General features: G+C 38.6%; 1 protein-coding gene across 6 annotated transcripts in view; it reads right to left on the bottom strand.

The window, feature by feature from the left end:
- Positions 1–200: 200 nt before the first annotated feature.
- The window catches only part of rxraa (retinoid X receptor, alpha a), a 244,571-nt gene continuing 225,032 nt past the window's right edge, over positions 201–19,739 (bottom strand). For 5 of the 6 annotated variants that reach the window (XM_067424622.1, XM_067424623.1, XM_067424626.1 and 2 more), the window contains 6 exons: positions 17,991–18,175; positions 9,087–9,216; positions 6,822–6,954; positions 3,884–3,975; positions 2,477–2,582; positions 201–828 (listed from right to left, as the gene is read on the bottom strand). In XM_067424622.1, coding sequence (XP_067280723.1) covers positions 681–828; positions 2,477–2,582; positions 3,884–3,975; positions 6,822–6,954; positions 9,087–9,216; positions 17,991–18,175 — 794 coding nt within the window. In that variant the 3' untranslated portion in view covers positions 201–680. The remainder of the gene's footprint in view (positions 829–2,476; positions 2,583–3,883; positions 3,976–6,821; positions 6,955–9,086; positions 9,217–17,990; positions 18,176–19,739) is intronic. The other variant, XM_067424628.1, reaches the window with a different exon arrangement.

Genomic DNA, 19,739 nt, shown 5'->3' with positions numbered 1-19,739 from the left:
TGGTTCCTTCGTTCAGAGCAACCTCTCTTTTTAAATGACAGTAATTACAGGAACATTCTATCAGGAACAGCCCGCTTGAGGGAAAAAATGGCAATTGCAGCAGAATTGTAATTACACAAAAACTCCCACCAGGGACTGAAAACACAATGTTTGTGTTAGAAACCCGGGTCATTGCCATCATTATCATCTCCCGTAAGCGCCCAGACACGGTGGCCCAGCCTCAATCCCGAATGCAAGACTGCTAAAGTCGGCCCATCCATCAGCCACATGAGGCTGATTACAGCCCTGGATCCCTCCCATAAGACCCATTATATCCCAACATACACGATCCTGTGTAAGACATTCCTGCAATTACTGCACCGCGATCAAATATATTCAGTTTTTTTTTTCTTTTTTCAAATAGATCCACTGAAGGATATTTTGATACATCGGTGTCCACTGTTGTCTGTGGGCTTCAAGTCCATTGTCATCTCTTTTTTTCCCTAATGTGTAATATATATATTTATATCTTTATACAAAGTATAAAACAGACCCTTGGACACCATGACTGTGTAATGGAAACGCTGAGTTGAGCGGCAGTTCTGAAAGGCCCTCTGCTCTGGCAAATGGTGTCACGTGTTCAGTTTCTTAGGGGCCTTTGGGGTGAGTAAACCCTTGTTACCCTCAGCGACAGGAGGGCGTTATGTCATTTGGTGGGGTGCCTCTAACATCTCCATGAGGAAGGTGTCGATGGGCGTGTCCCCTATGAGCTTAAAGAAGAACAGATGCTCCAAACACTTCAATCCAATGGAACGCAGGGCAGGGAGACGCAGCAACAGCTTAGCAAACCTGCACACAAACACACAAATCAAATGTAAGATGTGTATATATAAGATGCAATACAATGAAACTGATATATCTTTTTTCTTTTTTTTCTTTCTTTGATATGGCTCTAAAAACCAGTCAACCTTTGAAGTCAGACAAGACCTGAGAAGTATGAAGCTATGAAATATCACATACTTCTCACATACACATTCATTTGGTGCCTTCAATCAAACAAAAAGTTGCATCATAATACAATATTATCTTTTTAAAGGCACAATATGTAATTTTCTCCGCTAGAGGTCGCTTGTGAAAAACAAAGGTGCGTCTTGATGGCGTGAATGAGCGTGGAATCATGGGGGTTGTTGTCTTCACCTTTGCTGCTGATGGAAAGGAATTCGACGGACTCGGGTAGAAATCATGTTCATGGATGAGCAAATGAATTAAAGTTTTATTAACGTTACGGAGGTATGCAGCAGGGCGCGCAGAGGTATCGAATGCTAATGAATGATGGGATTCACACCGATCTTGAGAATAATGAAGCTTTTATTATTCTGCAGCCGGTTGCTTTCGCTCTTCACGTTGCAAAGGTGGGGTAACACACCTGTTTTACATGGTTAAAATAATCAAAATAAATATATTGGACTGTGTTAAAAATGTTATAACGTTAATCTGTGCATTCACTCGGTGGCTGGTATGAGACACTCTTACACATTGCAGATCGATATTACAATATCATATTAATAAAAGCTGGATCTTAACTCTTTCCACTTGAAGTTGCCAGCCACCTCCAGGGTTTTCGACAATTTTCACTGTTTTGCTTTATGAATATCTGAGCATGCGATATATCAAAAGAAAGAGCTGACCATCTTCTTTAAAACAAAAAAACTAGTTTTTTCCTAGAAAATCTAATTTTTCTAGAACAACAATAGGCAGTTTTGATTTGTATGATATGTAATGTTTAGGATCACGTTATTTTCATCTGCATATGATTACATACGATTGTTCATTTTACTGCGTCTTACTTGCGTGTGTTTTGATCCGGAGATTCTGTACTCATTCAGAAGACGCATAATAGCACCCTCTAGCGTCTAACAGTGAAAACACAGAAACCCGGAAAATTCAGTTTTTGACCTAGAAGCGTTTTCTCACAAATAACGGAAAATTCTGTGTTTGGCGGGGAAAGAGTTAAAGACTGTTGCTAAATTACATGCAATTGATTAAAAAATGTTTGATAGATAAAAAGCTCTCTCTTATTGTTAGCCACTGGACGTGGTAAATCAAGAAAACAAGCGATTCAAACAATAAAACTAACCGTGTTGAGCTATATATATTTTTTCTGTTGATGAATGTATCTAAACAGTTTCTCACCTGTCTAATAAAACACATAATATATTAATGCGCCTTTGTTGTTTCCTTGGTTTAAACTGAAAATCAAGGGTAGCGTGGATATGACAACAGTGACAGGCGATGCAAGGACTCAGTCCAAAACACTGGTTAACTCACTGATTTCTCGTTTGGGATAAAGAACACAAGTAAACAAAATATATAACATTGTTCTAGTGTTTTTTTTTTGTCTTTTCATCTAAAAATCTTGTGCCTTAAATACAAAAATCTAGCTTTTTTTTTATGATTCACTGCAGTGGTGCAGAAGGACAGGAAGTGGTTATTGTACCTTCCAGGTTGTTCAGGGTACTTCTGTTTGCAGTAGGCTTCCAGAGATGCATAGACCTTCTCTCTCAGCGCCTCCACCTCACCAGGGTTTGACAGGCCTTTAGAGTCTGAAATAGTAGATGCATAATAAAGTTATGTTTTTAAGTAGGATTTGAACCATCCTGCTGAGAATCCATGAGAAAGGATCCTGAGAATGGTGTTCTAACAGAGCAATGCAGTCACTCTAGAGACCATTAATGAAACCAAACAAATTTCTTCACAATACTGAACAGTTCTAAATAGAAACGGCTAGTCTTTACCAAGACTCAGCTTACTGTATTTATAAGGTATAATTCACCCAAATTTTTTAATTCTGTCATAATAACAGCTGGCAAAAATGCTTTCTTTAAAAACACTTATCTAAATCTCAAAGATCGATTCGGATCAGATCGTATCGAATAATGATAATCGATTCAAGATCTTGAGAATCGGAATCGAATCGATTCTTGAAATTTGAATCGAAACCCAGCCCTAGTAAACACAGACGTTCAAATGCTAAATGCGGAATTAAATGCGGAATTAAAATGTGTGGATGAACTAACCATTTACAGTTTGGGTTGGGAACAATCATTTTGACACGCTTTCTTGCGATTTAAACTGCATTGATCATCTGAAGCGTGCACTCCTCAAAGTGAAAGTGCAAACATCATTTAAATATCACATTTAGTTTTAGTAGTATGATTTAAGTGTTTTAGGTGGTTTCTTCGTATATACATAGTTTACAGCGGGAAAGGTGGGACATAGCAAGCACCGGAAGTGTCTGTGTAAGAGATCCTATGAACACCTGCATTGAAAGCATTCATACTGCCTGAGAATTTTCAATGACATACATGAAACTACTATATATGATGTTAAATATAATGTTTAATAATGCAATGGGGGAATATGTGTGGGTCCTGATGATGATAAAAAAATCATAATAAAAGTAATAATGACATGAGTGTATCGTTACGCCCTTAAAAACGGTTCCCGATTCCAACACTAATCCTTTCTCAACTCAATCCGGTACTGTGAAAGAGGCTTCCTAGAGCCTCTAATTGGGAAAATAAGAGCCGGCTCTTGTCCTCGGAGAATGAGCAATGCGCTGAACACTTCTGCATTAATGAATGAGAGATACTTTAGTGTAAGTGATTGGGGGGAGAAGAGTTATGTTTACTCTGGGATACAAAGACCACTGTTAAGAAAAATCAAAAACATTGCACAGATATAGTGGAGACAGAGGGGAAATCATTGGGCAGTGAGAGAGGGAATGGGGTCAGGAACCATCACAGGCCGGGCACTTCATAGCAATTTCAAGAACTTAAACTAGTCTTCAGAATTGTATTATCATCTGAAACAATTTGCTAGAAAAATAAATATAAATGAGTACCTGGGTTGAAAAGGACGATGGCTCGAAGGCACCCTAGCTCTGTTTTATCCATCTGCATGTCTCTCATCTTTGACACCAACTCCGTCAGCACCCTGAATAAGAGAAAACACAGTTGAAAAACAGTCTGAAAAACAGTTACACTGCTTAAAAATGTCCCAATAGTTCTATATAAATGAAGGACACTTCTAAACAGCTGTCGAGAAATCAGACACGCGGGCAGATATTACCCCATTACTGCTATGACGGGCAGAGACTCTTAAATATAAATACTGCTTCAATAAAATGTCTAAATTGGCATCACTTTCTCTGATCCAGAGGGTGACGTCTCCTCTGACAGTCTTGGCCTTTGTGTGACCGGGTGACGGAACACACACTGGTGCAATGCAACCTCGTTCCCACCCTTAACGCACTCTAATTGAATTGGCCTCCTGGAACAATGAGCGGAGGGGTGGGGAACTTCAGCCCAGTGTTTAAGTCGACCATCCACTTCATTTGTGCCATGGCTGTCACTTGCAGAGGACTTGATAAAGAAACATTATCAGCGCTGCGCATCTTAATGTGAGCGGCATTAACATCAAGATCTATTCTTCCAGAGGAGTCGGGTGGATTCTAATCGGTAAAGCGGCCTCTGGGCGGTGAGAGGCGAGTGGAGGCTTGATCTTCAACCATGGTCAGGTGACACGGCTGCAAGGGATGTAAATGGTCCAATTACCATTAATAGTTTTTAATCAGTCGAGACTTCCTTAATTAGTATTTCTGTTTTGTTTGCAGTAAAGTGATGTTTAAGATAAATGACCTTAAACAGAAACATGTAGCATCATTTTTTTCGTGAATATCTGTTTCAAGCATAAACATTTTAGATTTATGTTTTTAAAAAATGTTACTCATTAACAAATGATCTTATCACTTCTAGTCTAATACTAAATATTTACTTCCTGGAAAACAGGCACAACATATCTGTAATAAAAATGAAATTCGCTGCAGTCGGATAAGCCACTGTGACTCTTTTTTTTTCATTCATCATAAATGACTTGCACCTCACAGCTCTCAGATGAAACGCAATAAACAGCGATGTTATGTTGCGTTAGGATTCCCGCTGTTTGTGAACACAATCATGAGAGTTGCTTCTGGGAAGAATTTAAACACTTTGGCACAGGCATTTCCTCTTGAAGCCAATACGGAAGTAATGTAAACTGAAATTCCTCGACTGGCCACTAGGGACATGCTCCAGAAGGGAGCAGAATCTCATTAAGCCCCATGTTAAAGTTCCCAAATTTACAGCAGAAAAATACGTTTACAGCCTGGTACAAATTGTGGTTTTGGCTTATAAGGCTAATTTTGACCTTCATGACAACTGTGAGGGGGGTGAATTTTTTATAACTCATTCGATTACGTTATATATAGCCTTAAAGTTCTGCATAATTAAAGTTATGGTTACTTTGAGTGACAGGTGGATAGCCATTTATCTGCCGTCTATAGTCATTGCGTCACCTCAGCTCCGCCCACATCCCGCCTTTTTGCCCATTTTCTGTTATCCGGGAGAGACACACGTTGACTCGCTCGCAAGATTGCAACGCCCAGCCCGCCCCTACTTTAAGCTTCAGAACGGCTTATCGGAATCCTATGGGTGACGTCACGGACACTACGTCCATATTTTTTTACAGTCTATGGATCAAACCAACATTTGAGATGCAGTGCAAAAAAACTGCTCCACTGGTCAGTCCAGTTATCCAATCACATCCTCTGTTGAGGCAAAGTCACATACGTTTTTTTGTTGTGTGTCAGGGTATTTATTCAGTAAAAGTGTTTCCATTATCATATTTAATGCCCGTCTTCTTATCAGACAAAAAAAATCACTTGAGTGCAAATTGAATGCTTACACACATTTTTAGATTTGATGTGCATCTTGGTGTTTCCATCCAGTGTTTTTTTTTAATGCAATATCCTACCATTTGCTTAAAAATAGATGGATGGACACATGGCTATTGACAACAAACGGTGCTGTTGCGGTATTGTTGTACATTTGACAACTAAATGTTGTACTCCGTAACCATCACAGCCCTCTTCAAACCTTATCTGGGTTTAGATCTGGACAATCGAAAAAAGCTGGTTGCACAGCATTGTTCAGGTTTGTGAGGGAACGGACAGTGTAAAGCCCTTGGCGACACTGGGTGTATCTGCCATATTTTTTGATTTCATCATAAATGACACACAAATGGATTTCCTTTAACATTTTCTGTCCGAGCACTCGACCATTTCTGCATGACCTCTGCTTCCAGCGAGGCTGCATATTTAATGAATATCGATATAAATCGATAGAAATCTCCACTGGCAGAAATGTCAAGGTTCCTCTTCTGCCCTCTTCATGAAAATGTCCATTTTGATCATCTCTCTGTGTCATTATGCATGAATACGTTCCATATTGTTAAAGGGTCAAAATATATTACCAAAAATAAAACATTATATAACGTTTCATTCATTTCAAATTTTACATATTTTTCTTCATAAAAAGTATATAAAATACACACACACATATACATTGCTGTTCAAAAGTTGTCTCTTATGCTCACCAGGCTCCATTTATTAAGACAAAACAACAACAAAAAAACAGTAATATTGCAAAATATTATTAATATGTAAAATAAATGTTTTCTATTTGAATACATTTTAAAATGTAATTTATTTCTGTGATGCAAAGCTGAATTTTCAGCATCACTACTCCAGTCTTCAGTGTCACATGATCCTTCAGAAATCATTCTAATATGCTGATTTGCTGCTCAAGAAACATTTTCGTTGGATATAAATGTTGAATTTATAGTACATTTTTAAATGTATAATTTACAGGATTATTTGATGAATAAAAAAGTTCACTATGTCAAATCGAAACACTGTGGTTCAAAAATGTATAGCAGAACAAAATTAGATGTATCATTCGAACCTGTCAAATATGGCTCCTACTCCGGCACTGTGGGCGCTGTTCCGGTGCACGTGTAAACCTGTGGCCAACAGTATCCCGTCCTTCACTGCTATCGAACGATGTGAAAATGATGCAATGAGGAGCTCATTCCATCCTGAGAGAGACAGACGTAAATCATGATAAAACATTCCAAATCATGAGAGTGAATTAAGCAAGTACTGGAGTGACAGGGCTCCTTTAACTAGTCTGCCTAGCAACTACCCCACTCCCCTCATTTCCCCAGAGTTGAGCTTGGGAAAAACTGAGATGCTTTCATCTGTGAGGCCGCAGAACTAAAGGGGTTATTTATAGAAAACCTGAGAGCTCAGAGAGAGAATGAGAGAAGACCTTCTCAACATGCTCTTCAGCTTGTTCTGAGTAGATAAGCATGACTTGCTAATAGAACGGGCCATAAAGGAAATTAAAAGCAAAGCAGTTTATTTGAGGAACAGTGGTCTACAGAGCATCTATGTGCTCTACTCATACTTTGCCAACTTCTTAGAAACATAGAAACTTTCCCCCTTTTCAATACTTTACATTCATTTTTAGTGCTTCCGTGAAGCCACTTCTCAATTTTAATCAGTAGCGTACCCTCACTTTTTCTTGCATACTGGCACTTCTCACATGTTGCTGGTTATTCTAAGAGATGGCAGGAAATTCAGTGTAAGAACATTTTAAGTAAAGATAAGTTTACTTCCCATGGCACTTTGTAAACAAGTGAATGCTAACTATAAGCTACTTTATTGCAGTTAATCAACCAACTTTGCATGTGTGGACCCTGTTAAACCCCCAATGTTTAAATGTTCAAACCAATGCTGCGTCCTTCAAACCAACCAATGCTAATAAATGGATAAGGAGTTCAAAATGAAGACAATATGTTTTGATAGACTTTCTGATTGTCAAATGTCAGTTGAACGTTTAAATAGTCATATAAAAATAATATATATATATATATATATATATATATATATATATATATATATATATATATATATATATATATATATATATATATATATATATATATATATATATATATATATATATATATATATATATATATATATATATATATATATATATTTATGAGTTCAGATAAAAGTGATTATTTAATTAGATTTGCAGATTAACCTTTTCATATTGTGCATCTTAACACAATCACACTTTGGAAGAGAAATGAAGGCATTTTTGGTCATGTCACATTCCGAACGCGTCATCTATAGATGAATGCTAGAATGTTGTCTTAAGGCCCGTTCACACCAAGAAGGAATGATAACTATAATGATAACTACATTAGCGTCCACACCAGTGTGTGTTTTTTTAAAAAAACAGCACTAAATTATAATTATAAATTAAAAGCTTGACTAAAAAGATGTGTCTTAAGAAGTTTCTTAAAACAAGCCAAAGACGTAGCATTCCAAATAGTTGCAGGTAATGAGTTCTATTACTTAGGTGCATTTTAGGAAAAAGCCTTGCCACCCATAGTTTTTAATTTACATCGAGGCTGACAGAGAAAGAGAGCCAGCAGAGCTGAGAGAGTGAGAGGGTAAGATGGATTAACTAGATCACAGATATATACTGGAGCCAACCCATGTACTGCTTTATAAACTAAAATCAGAAGTTTAAAAATACATGCGTGATTGAACTGGGAGCCAGTGCAGTTGCTGGAGCACGGGGGTAATGTGATGACGTGAAGATGTGGAAATCAAAACGCATCAAAACATTTGTTGAGTGTGCACTGCACTTAGGTTAATACTCCAGCTCTTTAAAGCAGGAAGGATTCTGATTGGCTGTAAATATTTTTTATCATTCATCAGCAGGAATATATCATTCTGATGAAATCTGAAAGTGATTTCAACAATATCATTTCTCTGTGCTGTTATTGTTATAGTTCTGGTGTGGACTGATTCAACTATTCTTTTATATTTAGAACGATTTTAAAACTATATCTTTATCGTCCTTGGTGTGAGCAGGCCTTAAGGATGCGGTTCAAAAGGTTTTAAAATAACTACCTTAATTCTGGGAGGTTTTTGCAATTTCAGGTAATTGTACCCCTTTAACACATGTAAAATCTAGCATGTCATCTAAGCAGGCAGAATGTTACAATGTACTCTAGATGTAGCACCAAACTAGGTTTTGAAACACACCTGTAGTATCTGCATAACTTTCAATTCAACTTATTCAGTATTTTACATTTTCATGGACTGTTCCTGTTTCTAACAGAGTAAGCTGTGCTCTTAAACTCACCTGCTCGTAGAAGAATGACCTGGTCATCCAGTGGGAGCTCAGAAAAATGTGGAATCCTCTTGGCCCATTCCACTAGCGTGAAGAGCTGCTTGTCTGCTGCCTGACAGATGTTCGTGACTGGATCATTGGGCTGTTGGAGCACACAAGAACATAAGCGTCATACACGTGGTCCTGGTCCATCTAAATGTCTAGGCATGTGCTTGATTTCACACACCGTTGTGTTTTGAAATGTGTCGGAATTCAATCCAAGTATATGCTGTTTTCTCTGTGTTGAAACAAGGGGCGCTACAGAGAGCGTTAGCTTAACCTTCAGTCTTCTGTCAGTTTTCTCTTTCAGGTCAACTACAGTTGTGCTGTGGCATGGTTAGTTAAAGTTACTTAAACTGTTGACAAGTTTATAGCTAGCTATCTGTTTAATGGCACAGATATTTCAGGGTTACTTTATCACTCTCTTGAATACTGACGTTTGCTACTGGCTCTCCTCAGCCCCACACATGAGGACTAATCCGCTTGGAGCAGAAGTGGACAGGAAGGCAAAACAAACAGTGCTTTTGCCCCGGCCTGCGCAGGAAATACCTGCCGAGAGCTGGTGCTAAAAAATGACTCCTTTTCTAAGCGGGCGTTTCCTGCAGGAAGCTCCCTGGAACTAAATTCACTTTGACATATTTGGCAATTTCCAAACATTTATGGAATATCACTAAACATATAAAGGACCCAGACAAGGACACGTAATTAACTGTCACACAAAGGGTTGTGTTAAAAAACAAACATGCATTGTTCTTTAAAATGCCATTGTGGGGGACGTCACATGAGGGAGTTTCAATGGCAAGTAGCCTTTAATGCCTCCTGCAGATTTGAGTCTATTAGCACGTCTCGATGCGGAACGCTCCTGCTCCATCAAAGAGAGAGGACAAATGAGAGATATGAAAAATGGCCTAAATGATTCCAGCTTCATGTTGCGTGAAGCCAAGGGAGGGATAGATATGCTGCTTTGTTTTATAAGATAAAAGAGTTAGTCAATGGCGTGTGGGGGAGAGGGAATGAGTGCAGAAGAGAGAGCAAAGCAGCAGGAGTGGGTTTTCTGAAAGGACAAGAACAAATAGACATTGAGTGCCGATTTTCAACTCAAGTGTCAAAAGGGAAGGCATTAGAAAACATAAACAGGACATTGCAGTGGGTGAAAGGACAAATAGTTTTTAAGAAAACAAACAGAGGGGGAGAAGAATTATATTCATATTTATCAAAATTATTGGTGGGAGGGGTGTGTGCATTCCTGGAAAAACCTGAACTCATTTTTGGCAGCCTGCTAGATTCACTCAGTGCATTGCAGGAAGTTTATTAATAGGTTTGACACGATGACACCACAATTATGAGTCAAGAGCTTTTGAAAGGGACAATATATCAGCTGCAGTCACTCAAACAGCCTCATCTAACAGTCCGTAAAGTGAAAAAAATTAAATGAATAAAAAAAACCCCCACTGAGTTAAGACACACACGCACACGCACACGCACACACGCGTTGGGTTTTCATGTTTAGAGGGATTTACCATTGATGTAATTATTTTATTACAGTACAAACTGTAATCTATACCCAAACCCTACACCTACCCTTACAGAAAAAGTTTTGAAAGTTACCCTTACAGAATAAGTGTAACTTAAAGGGTTAGTTCAGCCAAAAATGAAAATTAGCCCATGATTTAGTCATCCTAGGTCTATATGACATTCTTCTTTCAGAGCAGTTCAAAATGCTTACACTTTCCACACCAGTTACGCTCGTCAGACAGCAGATGCACTTTTATGGACTTCAAAAACAATACAACAATTATCTGCCTTTATAAAGCTTGTTTTAGCCAAGGAATTCTTTAATATAACAATATAATAATAATGATATAATAACAAAGAATGTCATATATACCTTGGATGACTTGAGGGTTACCCTTTAAAGAGTTACCCTTTAAATATTCATAACTGTTCGAAGCTTCGAAGAAAAACTATTCTTGTCGCTTCATAAAATTATTGTAGAGCCACTGTAGTGAGATGGGCTTTGTCACGACGTCTTTAGTGCCTATTATGGGTTTTGAGAGAGGAACTGACACTGAGGTCAATAAAGGCCTTTTCTGAGCCATTGGATTTCAACAAAAATATCTTAATTTGTGTTCCGAAGACGAACAAAGATCTTATGGGTGTCGAACGACATTAGGGTGAGTACATAATGACAGAATTTTCATTTTTGGGTGAACTCACCTTTTAAGTGTCTGAATACCACTTTGTGGCCATTATTAGATGCAAGAAGAAAAATCTCCACAGTTGCACTTGAAACGTCAGATAAACAGAGGGCTGTTCCATGACTTTTGAATCAGATCATGGGAACTCCCAGGAGAATCTTGTCAAAGTGTTGAATGTTTCCCTCTATGGTATTTAAGTGGCTGTTTAAAACTCGCTCTGACAACAGCAGCAGATCAAAGGCAGAAGTTTGAGATGGCAAACTGTTAGCTAGATGCAAAGCCATCTTTCAGAATACAGATGCAGCTTATGAATATTTCTGTGGCTGATCAGGGACATGCAGACGATCCTCCTTGGTGCAACAGTTCCTGCCATGTTTTTTAACACATACATAAACAGATACATAAACAGATGCTTAATTCACAATTCAACAATATAAAGGAAAGTGAAGTGGTGAAGAAAAACTTCTGATGCTGCTCAAAAGAATACTCCCAGAGTTCTTGTTAATCACTGTAATACTCATGAATGTTTAATCGCTATTTTAGCTGTTTACTGACCTTGTTTCTTCACCCAAAACAACCAAAAAATGACTAGAAAAGGAGGCAGCTAAATACCTGACTTAAAGGAACACTCCAACGTTTTTAGAAATAGAGCTTATTCAATGTCTTTCCTATATTTAGATATGTAGGCAAATGCATTGTTTTAGTTTGCCAGGGTTGCCGCTAGCTTAGCATAATGAATGGAATCCTATGTTGCGAGCTAGCATGTCCCGAGTAAAAGTGTCCCCCCCCCCAAAAAAAAAAACCCCACCCATTACTAATTACTTCTTGTGGCCTATGTATTCACAACAAGTACAAATAACGATGCAGATTAAGACTAGGCGATTTCCTAGACAAATACTGTTTGGGACTATATTATGGGGAAGCATAGGCGAAGCACTGATATTTAAGCGCAGAGACTAGCAATGACACACAATGACGCTACAACAGCATATCTCAGTTCTGTGAAACTGCAAAACCAATGTTACTAATCACATATGAAGTAGATACAATGGAACCTATGCATCCATCAGGCCTTCCTGCTTAGGTCTCTCCATCATTGGAAAGCCTTTTAATATTAATGCAGATCCTTAACCTCTTGCCTGATCATAACCCTTTTTCACCCAGTGATATTCCTCCGGCCTTTTCCTCTTTTTTAATGTCTCTCAGCCAGCTCCCTTTCTACAGTCTTTCTCCAAATCCTCCTCTTGGTTTCTCACTCGTCCCCCATCACAAGTGGACGTACCTCCAACTGCCCACAAGTCCAGGAGGATCCAGGAGGAGCAGTGGAAATCCTAGAGCTGTGCAGGTGTTGTAAATCCCCCCAACCTCCCCCTTATTATTAAAAAATAATATTTTATTTAATAACCCTGGGTGATTAAGCAAATTAAGCATTAAGCAAACCCTGGTCTTGTATATAGTTATTTGTGGTCACACATGTGGACCATGTTCAGCCTTGAAACAAATAAATACTGGTAAATAAAATCACCAAAATTAACCAAAATTTTTACTTTAAAGTTCAGTTAAATGTTTCATTGTCTCTCCCACATTAATTAATAAATAAAAAATAAAAATATAAACGTGATAAATAAAAAGAATTTGTACATTAATAACATTATATACTTTTTTAAATGACAACCCAAGTTTCATAAAGTGTGCAAATACAATAATATGATACTATAGGCCATGTATAAAATGCAGGACTCCATTTTTATGCAATATGTAACTAGGGGGTTACATATTTATCTCCCTATCCTAAAAGGTTGATCAAGATTAAAATGTATCCAAGTAGCAGAAAATAAGTGGTGGATGAATGATTTCTATAGTGTGAATAAAGCCAGCCATATGATTTGCTTGAGACTCTGTGGCGCGGGGCGAGTGCTAGCCCCGGGGTGCGAGTGATGACGATTTTTTCAGATTCGAGGAGACGCTTTGATAACATTCTCTTCATGACCATCACAAAACAATGGCTGTTTTTGTTCCCGCTGAATGGAAAGCATTCGGCCTGCATTATTCACAGCAGATCCTGGTCCCGGGCTCTCGCAGAAACACCACGCTTGCATATCGCATTATGAAATTTTTATCACTTGAGGAGGAGATGAGAGACGGTTGAATTTTTCATTATCTGCTTAAACTATATTATTGTTGCGTGACAAAAGAGAGGAAAAAAGGGAGTTTGGATTTAAAGCTGCGCAAGACGAACGAGACGTCTACGAGCTCACGTGACACATCCCCGTCTCAAAAACACTTCCTGTGTGTCAGACGTACTGAAACAGTAAATTTTTTTTTTTTTTAAATAAATAAATAAAATAAAGAAATTCCAATTAACTAATATCAATATAATTTAATATCAATATAGATTAATATCAATATAATATTTATTTGAAATAAATATTAAATTACTGTTTTTTTATTTAGACAATATTGTATATTATTTGTATCCATTTATCGGTTATTGGCTGTAAAATGGAAATAATTATAGGCTTATCAGTATCTGATTTTTTAAAAATTCAAATAGAAATGTTAGCCGCAAAAATCTGTTATTTATTTTACCTGGTAAACACTTTATATGAACTTTTTGTCAGGTTTATAAGCGGAATCAGTCCACGTACATGTTCAATGTTGTCTGAATTAAACGTGAAAACAGAAAATGAAGGAAAAAAGAGAGAAGTGAAAAACGAGCAAGCGTGACAGTGTTCCCCTTTAAAAGTGTCCCTACCCTGCCTAACTGGAGGCATGTTACTAACGCCTGTTTAACTCCTGTTCTAGGTCACCATGAGATAAACACACTTCATTCAGCTTGGCCAAACCCCAACCATTAAGCAGCAGTGGTGGCCCATTCATGAGCTGCACTCCCGGGCCGAGGTCCTCTGATTAATTAACGCACGGGGCAGTTGCTTCCAAAAGAGCACAGACAGAAGGGGAGCTCCGGGGACAGCGGGAGACCATACCTCTGACAGCCGGCCAAGAGAACGCTACGGAGGGAACATCTTACAGTAAAGTGTCTCCCTGCTGCTGTCCAACTCTAGACAGCATCATTATTTCTTTTTTAAATACAGCCAGCAGGATGAGTTAAACTGAGCTGAGTTCAGCTGAGAGTTTTGGCATGTTTATCTCTGGTGTAAAGCAGAGAACAACACAGCCATCAACAAAAACAACTAGAGAGCATATTTGTGTGTGTAGTATGTGTGTGTCAGTGTAAGCTCACGTAAGAAGGCACCAAATTGGCTTCACAGAAAAATAACGGTTTATATGATTATTATAAAACTAGTAAAATAAAATATAATTATTTTGTAAACTACAACTATATAATTCAATCATACCATAGAATAAAAACTAAACTATTGCTTAATTTCAAGAGGTGAAATGCAAAAAAATAAATAAAAATTAGCCACTCTAAAAATGATTTTATTAGGTTGAAAAAGCATTTTAAATAAAAGGTCTAAATAGGTCTTAGCACAAAATTAGCTGGGAGAGCAAGTTGAGTGAAAGGTGAAATGTAAAACAAAAATAGAAAATATATTTAAGAGCAAAAAATACTTTAATTGCAAATCTAAATATAATGATGCACAGTAGATTCATATGCATAATGCACGATGAAAAACAATAATAACCTTGGTTCACATCGGCACTCACAAAACGAGCCCCCTACTGGTGATACAGCGTGATGAACCCAACCAAGATAGCGAATCAGTGACTGAGTGCTTTCTAATGTAAAGCCTGGCAGCTTCTCCCTCATGACAAGCCTTATGTTCTCCCTCGTCTTGCTACCTTTCCCCAAACGTCGGTCCTCTGTTCCCACACATCTTCATCTTCCAGAAATAACCCCCATTTACTCACATAACAGCTTCCAGAACATTTTCGCTTCGGTACAGAGCAGTCCCAAAAGACGCACTCAACCGCCCAAACTCTCTCTCTCTTTCTCGCTCTCTATCCTCATCCTGTTCTACAACTCTTCCTGTACGAAAAAAACTCTCCTCAGAGGCTGACGGCAGGCTGAAAGCTCCCGGGGACTGTCAAGAGTATTTCATTATTCAAACAATGCTGGAAAGTGGAGCCAATGATCACTTTAGTGGTGCTGATTTGTCATGGTGACTAGACGGGGGAGGGAGACTCCATAGCGCGCAGGTAAATTCAACAACTTTATCTTGCTCTGCTTCTCTCAGGGAATTACCAACCAAAACTCCATTAAAACAGATTAAGAAGTTGGATGCGTGTCCTAGTGGTAAACGTACGTGCTCTAACACATTGAGTCGTAAAAATTAGAGTCACAGCCTAGCAGTTTAACGCATTTTTCAACACTTTGAGCTGCAAAAAGTTGGAGGGATAGAAAAGTGCACCTGCACCAACGTACACTACTGACCTGTAAGAAGGTGGAATCATAGCCTAGGGCTGTCAAAAGAATTCCTGATAATGATATTATAGCGATATCCATCCATTTTATATTGCAATGGGGAAGCCAGCTATTTTCTGTGAATGTGAGACTAGTTGGACTAAATAACTAGTAAACACAAACTATATGAGCTACAAACACTGGTGTTTTTGAAGGAAAACCCCCCCAAAACAAAACAACCTAACCAAATAAGTCTGTCAGTCAAATTCATATTTTACACAGTTGATTTTGTGTTTTCTCTTTATTGGCAATGACAAAATACGAGAGGTAGAGTTTGTTACTGTAACTGTAAAAAAAACATAACGCCGATTGGCAATCGCATACTCACCCATTTTTTTTTTACCGGATACAGGATACTTGAATGCGAGTAATGTGTAGAGTGGGTTTATCTGTCAAAGTACAATACTGCCACCTACTGTGCTGGAGTGTCAACCGCTGGATTGTTTACAATATTATTGTATGTGTAGTATTAAAATATATCAAAATGTAATTTTTAAAATATCACAATATTATCAATAACAGTGTATTGTGACATCCCTAGTTAGTACAAATGCTCTGGCTCATCATCCCTACAGTGGGTGTGAGAGAGATGTACGAATGATCGCAGTGCTCCTTTCGTCTACAGGGCGAGGATTTTCTCTCTCGCATGAAACAGGAGCTAAAGAGGTCTGCACGTGCAGATGCAGACTGTGTGTTGGCTACACAATCTTTAGCCACAATTTATAATTTATATGGCTGTCTGACTGCTTGCAGATCTTAGTGTCTTAAACCTCTTTATAACTGTTTAACTTATGTGTAGTGTTAAAATAATATCAACATTTCACAAAATATCACATTATTATTAATAGCAGTGTATTGTGACATCTCTAGTTAGTACAAATGCTCTGGCTCATCATCCACTACTTCTAGTATATCTTTTCAAGCAATGCTTCACACTGCAGTAATTGGAGAAAACAGTCTTTCTTTGGAGATGTGCGCGATGACGTCACGCATGTCCAAACATGGCTATCAACAAGCTTAATCACTTACATTACACCAAAACAAGCAGAGACAGAGAAGTGCCGTCGTACAGGCAACACAGCATATGGTTCAAGACATCTTAGCTCTGGGGTTTCTTCAATGTCCCAAGTTGTTCTTGTAACTAGGCCCACACTCATTCTGCCTTCACAGATTTACATAAAATGGGAACATCCAATGTTCTTTTGCATCATTTTGCTCTTGATAAAAAAAACAAATAATTTGGGGATTGAAATAAGATGAAGGTCAAACCTGCGTTTCTTGCATGAGCACCATCTGAGAGCTAACCATTGTTTCGAAGCTCCAACATGCAAAATGATTCTTCAATGTATCTTAAAGGGTTAGTTCACACAAAAATTGTATTTATGTCATTAATAACTCACCCTAATGTCGTTTCACACCCGTAAGACCTCCGTTCATCTTCAGAACACAGTTTATGATATTTTATATTTAGTCCGAGAGCGTATCTAAGTGTATGCACACTATACTGTCCATGTCCAGAAACGGAATAAAAACATCATCAAAGTAGTCCATATGTGACATCAATTAGTTAAATACATTTTGGTCCAAAAATAACAAAAACTACGACTTTATTCAGCATTGTCTCCTCTTCCTTGTTTGTGTTTAATAATCAAATAAAGATTTAAACTGTTATGAATCAGCGGATCGATTCATGATTTGGATCGCGTGTCAAAATGCCAAACTGCTGAAATCACGTGACATTGGCGATCCGAATCATGAATCAATACGCTGATTCATGACCGTTTGAATCTTTATCTGAGGTTTGACAACAAACGTGAAGAGAAAACAATGCTGAATAAAGTCGTAGTTTTTGTTATTTTTGGACCAAAATGTATTTTCGATGCTTCAAGAGATTCTAACTAACTAACTGATGTCACATATGGACTACTTTGATGATGTTTTTATTCCCTTTCTGGACATGGACAGTATAGTGTGCATACACTTTCATAAGCTCTCGGACTAAATATAAAATATCTTAAACTGTGTTCCGATGATGAATATATATATAAATATCTTACACTTAACGGAGGTCTTACGGTTGTGGAATGACATTAGGGTGAGTCATTAATGACATAAATTTCATTTTTGGGTGAACTAATTCTTTAAGGATCTTAAGTATACAGGGGGTTCTCAACTTTATCATGGTGAACAGAAAACCTGAGGTGGCTCATCAGGCTTTCCGGTGCACAAAGAGGAAGTGATGTCACTTACTGAATTCGAGGGCATAGGTACATTGGTCTCGATGTAAGTCTCGGTTTTGGGCTCCACAGCAAGCTCCGCCTCCAGGATCTTCTCCACAGGCATGTCTTCATTCGCGCTGCTGGTCGACTCCACCTCATTCTCGTTGCGGTCCTTGGCTCGCTGGCGCTCCTCCTGGACGGCTGTATGTAACAATACTAGTCACGGTCACTACAGTTAGTCAATCATGAAGTCAACACACATACACACTCGCTAGTATGCTAATAAACTACACCTCAGGTTTGATTACTTTTTGACCCCCAAATATGGCTATCCCCTTGTGAGGGACCCAATGGAATATTTTGCTTATATATTGTTATTCAAGTCAGCGCAAATTATTATATATTTTAAAACAACTTTTTTTCGAGTTTAATCTATTTGAGTGTTAGATGCATAAACCTGAAGTGAAACACTTCCAATTAAATAAATAACCAAATTTCTCTCTCTCTCTCTCTCTCTGTCTCACACACACACACACACACACACACACACACACACACACACACACACACACACATACGTTGTGTTCCCATGTTTTATGGGGACTTTAGGCGTAATGGTTTTTATACTGTATAAACTGTACATTCTATCCCCCTACACTTAAACCTACCCATCACAGGAAACATTCTGCATTTTTACATTTTCAAAAAACATCACTTAGTATGGTTTATAAGATGTTTTCCTCATGGGGACCAAAAAATGTCCCCACAAGGATAAGGATTTCGGATATTGCCATCTTTGTGGGGATATTTTGTCCTCATAACGTAGGGTTTACCAGGCTACACATACACACACACTCACACAGTGTTTTTATATGCGTGTGTATACTGATTTAATTTAGAGCTTTGTTGCATGACAGAGCGATGTTGTAACATGTTTCTTGTCTCTGTGGGTTCTTCCAACAGGCTTTAACAGACCAGACATTTGATCAGCTCAGAGAAACAGGAAGTGGTTAGTGTTGAACAGTCACTCTGTCTCACTGTGGCCAGAACACTATTAACCACAATCCAAGCCCCTGTGGTTAGAGTGCGTATGTGCCGAGCACAGTTCATCCAAAAGACTCTGAACCTAGTCCCTATTCACAGCACATTCAAACACACAAACACTAAACATTGTCTTTTTCCCTAACCCGTCGCTATTTTCCTCAACGGCGAATCTCAGAGGTACCGCGCTGGTGGCAGGGGGTTCAGAGAAGGGGGATTCTGCTCTACGGAAAGTGCTGTCTGGAGGTCAGCCCAAGGGTAAAATACTTCTCCAGGAGTCAGAGAGAGGTGAGAGGGGCTGAAATCACGTTAGCTTTATTTCCCCTGGAGAGGAGGAGAGCATAAATTCATTTAATCCTGTTTTTCTGCAGATTCGCTCAGCTCTTTTTTGGGGGGAGCGTGGCCCAGCTTCTCCCGTGCCTCAGGGTACGGCGCAAGCTTATGGGATACAAAACAGGCGAACGCAAGCAAATGATCATATCCTTGAAAGAAGCTGTGATGATATAAGCAACGGAGACAAAAGGTTGCACTGAGGTCATAGACAGTGGGTGTGAGAGCGAGACGTCATGTACGAATGATCGCAGTGCTCCTTTCGTCTACAGGGCGAGGATTTTCTCTCTCGCATGAAACAGGAGCTAAAGAGGTCTGCACGTGCAGATGCAGACTGTGTGTTGGCTACGCAATCTTTAGCCACAATTTATAATTTATATGGCCGTCTGATTGCTTACAGAGCTTAGTG

Source organism: Pseudorasbora parva, chromosome 18, assembly GCF_024679245.1.
Source record: "Pseudorasbora parva isolate DD20220531a chromosome 18, ASM2467924v1, whole genome shotgun sequence".
NCBI lineage: Eukaryota > Metazoa > Chordata > Actinopteri > Cypriniformes > Gobionidae > Pseudorasbora > Pseudorasbora parva.
This window is presented reverse-complemented; position numbering and strand designations above follow the sequence as displayed.